At 34.3% G+C, this 6,000-nt stretch overlaps 1 protein-coding gene across 1 annotated transcript in view; it reads right to left on the bottom strand.

Annotated features, from left to right (window-relative positions):
• Nucleotides 1-221: 221 nt before the first annotated feature.
• The window catches only part of LOC127836014 (uncharacterized), a 41,477-nt gene continuing 35,698 nt past the window's right edge, over nucleotides 222-6,000 (bottom strand). Inside the window, exon 2 of the mRNA XM_052362434.1 lies at nucleotides 222-1,063. Within this exon, the coding sequence (XP_052218394.1) occupies nucleotides 222-998 (777 nt within the window). The 5' untranslated portion in view covers nucleotides 999-1,063. The remainder of the gene's footprint in view (nucleotides 1,064-6,000) is intronic.

The raw sequence follows: 6,000 nt of genomic DNA, 5'->3' as shown, positions 1-6,000 counted from the left end.
TGCATTTGAATTCAATTGATCGACCTAATGAATAATGTTTTGTCTTGGAAGAGCAATTTTAATGGGAACATTAGATTCAGATTCAAAGAATGGTAGTCATTGACAGTTGTTTAATATATAAAAACTTATTTGTATTACAAAGGCAATTTGTTTAAAATATACTAAAACTTTTTTTCACAAAGGCAAATTAACGTAAAGTATTGCTATGGATGACATAATGTTTACAACAATTTGTACATCAACAATTTACTCATGTCAATATCACACCCCGATACTACCAATCTGCTCCTATCTTTATTAATACACAGGGTATACGGCCACCGCACATCAACTTTGTAGGAGCCAAGTATTGTACCATCAACAGTCACGTGTACAATGGAGTTCTTAGCCGCACTGCACACCAGTACCGTGCCACCAGGCCCGACGCAAGCAGCACGTGGTTGTCTTTTATTATCATCTGTGATAGCTCTAGACTTAACCTTGTCGTTGATGTATAGTGTATGAGCTAACCTGTCAGTCAGCACCAAACTGTTCGTAGACTGGATATATGTGCACCTGCTCTCTTCAAGTTGGTACGTCTTTGAAGGAAACAGCAAATGATCAAAGCCTGGCACCACACCGGACTTCGTTATCATTCGCATTGGACGTGCATCATTGTGTGTACTCACGACCAATTCTGTTTGGGTCATGCAACATATGGAGAAGACATCGATGGCTATGTTTATTTTCTTTGTCAAACTGATGCTATTGTCAGGACTCACATACAGGAGGCACACTGCCTTATTCCTCATCGTCACTGCCAGCTCAGCCTGTGACAAACATACCACGTCTAATGGATTTGTATTGAACTTGTACGGCGTTCCTTGCCTCTGCAGTTGGTGATTCATTATAAGGCATTGACATTTCCAGCTATCCACGGCTACAAGTCTTCCATCTGGTAGGAAGTCAAGCCCAGTTAAGAAAGGTTTCTCATCACCTCCAATTCGTTTGATATCCATGGACTCTAGCAGCGTCAGGGTGACTGGTGTAAGCTGAGCCGACTGAGCGCTTGCACTTGAACAACCTAAATGAAAATTCTATATTAAATTATTACGGATCAATTATTTATTTTAACAAAGAATGGCAAATATCGCCTTAATATATTTTTTTTCTTTGACAATTGAAGGAAAACAATTATTCATTAGCGTTGTTATGGCGTTGAAATTTCCTTTTCAATAAAAACAAACAAACAACAAAACAAACAAGTGGTAACATGGAGTTTCTAATATTTTACCTGGTGACCTAGTTTTTTCGGTGAACGCATGTGACCCAGTCTCTAACTCTACTTAGATATTGTGAAACGGTTATATCTTCCATAATTCTTTACAACGTTGCACCTAAGCTGTGCTATTATCATTTTTATGCAAGAGTAACTGAAATCCGGTAAAAAATAGACCAGTTAATATGCATAATAATTGGATTTGTCACCTTTTACGAGCTTTTAACATATCCAAAATGATATAAGTTACAAAGAAATGAAAATGTTAAAATGAAAACAATTTTGAATTTCATCTTGTATATGCATGCCTGTATATATTTACAGGTCATATATGTGTCGACATTTACTATTAACGCATACCAACAACCAGTCTGTTTTACATACGAAAAATCAAATTAAAATGAACATGTTTTAGAATTTAATTATGTATGCATATGCCTGTATTTGTCCACAACGTATGTGTGTAGCTGCAAAGACCCTTAACTCGCAACAACAACTCCCCCGTGTTCTAACAGTTACTGCATTATATATATGAAGCCACTTAGATATTCTAGTGCATATGTCCTTCTATACACCATAACCATTTTGGGCTTACATAAATACAGCAACCTAGTTAATTCACTTTATTTGATACAGCATTAATGGCTATACCGTTTTTACAAACATAAATGTTACATTATATATTATATGATTAAGTATTGAAAGCTTCACCAATTTTACAAATATGTTCCAAACATATTTAAGTTACCTAGCTTTTATATAATATATTATATATATTATATAAATAAACATGTTAACATAACGTTAACATGCTTCGTTGAGCACCTATAATTAGATCTTGATGTTTGTGACGATTTGATTCATTGACTATTTAGGCCATTAACAGTTTATTTAATTCGTACTTACGTACTCATTGTTATCTGCATCTTATCTGGGCCTATTTTTGACTCTGGAGTTTGTTGTGTGATGTACTTAACTGTGTATGCAACTTATATGACCTTGTTTGCATTATTTATTAGACACAGAAGATAAATTGACAAACATCTAGAAATATGTTTTCTTGGCATCTTCACGTTGTTTTTTCTAATGTATAACATTTGTCTTTGAGATAACATATGATAGAAGGACTATAGATATAGAACTAAATAGTCTCTGTTGCAATTATACACGGTGGCTGACAGAAAATGTACATTGTACTATCAAAGCGGAAGAATAGTCGCTACTCGCTATTACATGACATAAATGTTAATCTTGAGAGGTGATGAATCACTCTTCAGTGCACTTCAGAAACCGGGTAAACACCGGTCGGTGACTACATCGCACCGATGTCCAATCTCATCAAACAACCATGGGGAATCAAAGCTAGAACTGGATATCTAGATATCTAGGAGGGGCCAGTCTAGATGAGATGTAACGAGTGGAGTGATTATATCATCTTTATCAATAGATCTCCTTATTGAGGCTTTTCTAAATGTATGGCGCATTGTGACAGCACTCGTGTTTTTGCACACTAAAGTCTACATTAATTTTCATATAAGGTCTAGGTGATCCATCTTAATCGCTTTTAAATACAAGCCAAATTGACTTTATTACCTTCATAGCCGTTATAGAACTGGTGAAGAAGTACTCTACTCCTGCTTTAAACACGATTGTAGATCAGAGCAAGGGAGACAACGTTGCGTGTAAGCTGAGCCGACTGAGCGCTTGCACTTGAACAACCTAAATGAAAATTCTATATTAAATTATTACGGATCAATTATTTATTTTAACAAAGAATGGCGAATATCGCCTTAATATATTTTTTCTTTGACAATTGAAGGAAAACAATTATTCATTAACGTTGTTATGGCGTTGAAATTTCCTTTTCAATAAAAACAAACAAACAACAAAACAAACAAGTGGTAACATGGAGTTTCTAATATTTTACCTGGTGACCTAGTTTTTTCGGTGAACGCATGTGACCCAGTCTCTAACTCTACTTAGATATTGTCAGACACATTCTGGCCAAGTGAAATCAAGATATAGTCATAAAAATGGCATTTTGAGAGGCGCTTTCTAAGATTTGACTTGGTCACTAAAGTTTTTAACAAACATAACCCAGATTCAAATTCGGTATAGATATTTTAGGGATAAATTTATGATAACGTTTCATCAAGAGTGAGTTTCATGTGGCGTTTAATGTGGTTACACGGGTTTTCTCGAATTTTACCTAGTTGTTTTTATAAACGTTACTTAGATTCAAACGTGGTCTAGATATTGTCCATGTAAGCAAGTTTTTTAATGATTGAATAAAAATTGTTGTCTCCAGATTGGTAATGGTCTCAAAGTCAAAACCGTACGACGACAAAAGCCAGACATAGGGCGGTCATTTTATCTCAAGTTAAAACCTTTCTGCTCAATAAACTAGAAAGGAAATTTTAACACGAAATACTTTTTTAATGTGCAAAAGTACTTAGCTGTTAAGTCTAAAACGGACCAAGTGCTGCTTTGTTATTAACTCTTAAAATTTAGTACTTTTGTCAAATTTCAATAAATTCAGGTACGCATTATAGTTATCATAATTAAGTAAACGTTTAACGTACATTAAGAGAAGGGACGTAACAACATGTAAGCCATATAGGTCTGGGTCTAAAGCCTTTTGACTGTCACAATGATAACTGACGTATTTCGTATCTTGCCGTAATAACCGGATGTATAACTTAAATATTGTCTAGCTCGGGAACTGATATCATCCGTGTAAATTGAAAAGTAAATATTCAAATTATTAAAATCAAATGTTTTAGTATAATTTACAAATGTATCATCATCTGTATGCTTTGGGCCCTTCTCATAGAAATAAATGTACGTTAAATGCATGTGTCATGTTTTGCAGATATTGTATGCTGGAAGCAGCGTATTCAAACTCTGTTAGGTGTTGAAGCAAGAACACAACATTCCGTTTGTATTTAGTTTTGATAGATCTGTGAGCATGCATTACATAAACTTTGCAGGCTAGATCATATATGTTTTACTGAAGTTTTAGAGTGTGACTCTTACATCTTACATTATACTAACACCAGTATGTACAAAAGTACTATTTAACTTACATTATACTATGTTTGCTTTACCCAGCATCCCTACATTTTATTACAAATTCTCCAAAACACATTCTTGAACATAATGCGAATGTAGTTATGATAAGGTATGATATGTGTTGTCAATTAATTAACTAATACTGCGTACAATAAAACATATGGCTTTCAACGGCATTCCGCCCTGTATGCATTACAATGGACACGCACACCACTGAATGCCCGCTTACCATCAAACCTTTGAACTTTCCACAAATTAATGTTGACATATCTTCCCTGACACGGTTTTATTTGATGAAACGATAACTGTATGTAAATGTATGTTGGGTATGAGCAATTTTTTTCAAATTTGATAAAGCTAATTATGTTCTAGTTCGGTTTCTTAAAAACACGTTTAACAGTATCCAGATTAAGTTTGCAAATCCAAATTATTTGCAAACTTATTTTGTTTATTTATTGAACAAGTGTAATGAAATTTTGCATATTTGTAGGAGGCAATCAGTACATACATATAATTGAAAAAAAAAGAGTTAAACTGTTTTTGGAAAGTAGAGTTATTTGATGATAAAGTTGTCATCCCCGTGGGATCCCAACGGGATACTGTCTCCCCCGTTAAGAAATGCAATTCTTCTACGGGAGTTTTTTTCCAGACAGGAGAATTTTACCTATATTTTACATAAAATGTAATTTCAATATTATGTTTTGTTTTCTGTTTCAATGTTTACAAATACACATGTTTAAGTTATACTTGTAAGAAATATGTACTTTAATACGGGCAAAAGCCCGCGAAGCGGGCGTTGACCGTTCATACATATGGGAATTTAGACATAAAATTACATAGGAAAACCACATATGGATACGTCTCAAAAAAATTTGCCACGCGACATATATTTTCGCGATGCTATTTATGACCTTGAACAAATCAAAAACACTTTGACATATGCTAAATCACATGTAAATACATACCTCAGGAAAAGTTATATCAATGACATCATAATTGTGTAGCGAATCGCACTAAATATTTTCGCATTATTTGTTTTTCTTCGCAACCGTTCCAGAATTAAGTCATTACTAAATTATCTCCCCTGAATGCTCTTCTTCAGTGGGTATAAGCCGAAGACTGGTTCACTACATATAGTGACAGTCTTTACCAAACACAATTTAGGTGAACATAACCCGTCTTTAATATATTGCCGAATCTCAGATGTCTGTCGAATTTATTTGCTTTGATCTTTTCGATATCTTATTGTTATTATTATCCTGACAAATCACAAACGGTTGTTAAAAAATTATTTGTTTTAAACATTATAGTTGGCATCTCTATTCTTCCAGTATTCTCGCGGTATTTCAATAACGACACCCTACTGTTTATTTGTCAGAATATGTGACGCATTTTCCATTCGCTCTCAGAAAGCATTCTATACATAGATGGTGACGTCACTTCGACAGTAAGACCGGTGTGTACACAATGTCTCAGAAAGAAGTTTTACGTGTGATCATGAGCAATATTCTGGCAAGTTGTCGTTGTTATCCACCAGAAACACATTTATTCACAAAATTTAAAGATATTCCGATCTAACTTTTTAGTATTTTAGCTTTAATTTTTAACGTATTTACACCTCGTCTGCTCGCACTTTACCGATATCCCCGAAAGGTTACATATCACTATAA

Source organism: Dreissena polymorpha, chromosome 6 (genome assembly GCF_020536995.1).
Source record: "Dreissena polymorpha isolate Duluth1 chromosome 6, UMN_Dpol_1.0, whole genome shotgun sequence".
NCBI classification, from domain to species: Eukaryota; Metazoa; Mollusca; class Bivalvia; order Myida; family Dreissenidae; genus Dreissena; species Dreissena polymorpha.
This window is presented reverse-complemented; position numbering and strand designations above follow the sequence as displayed.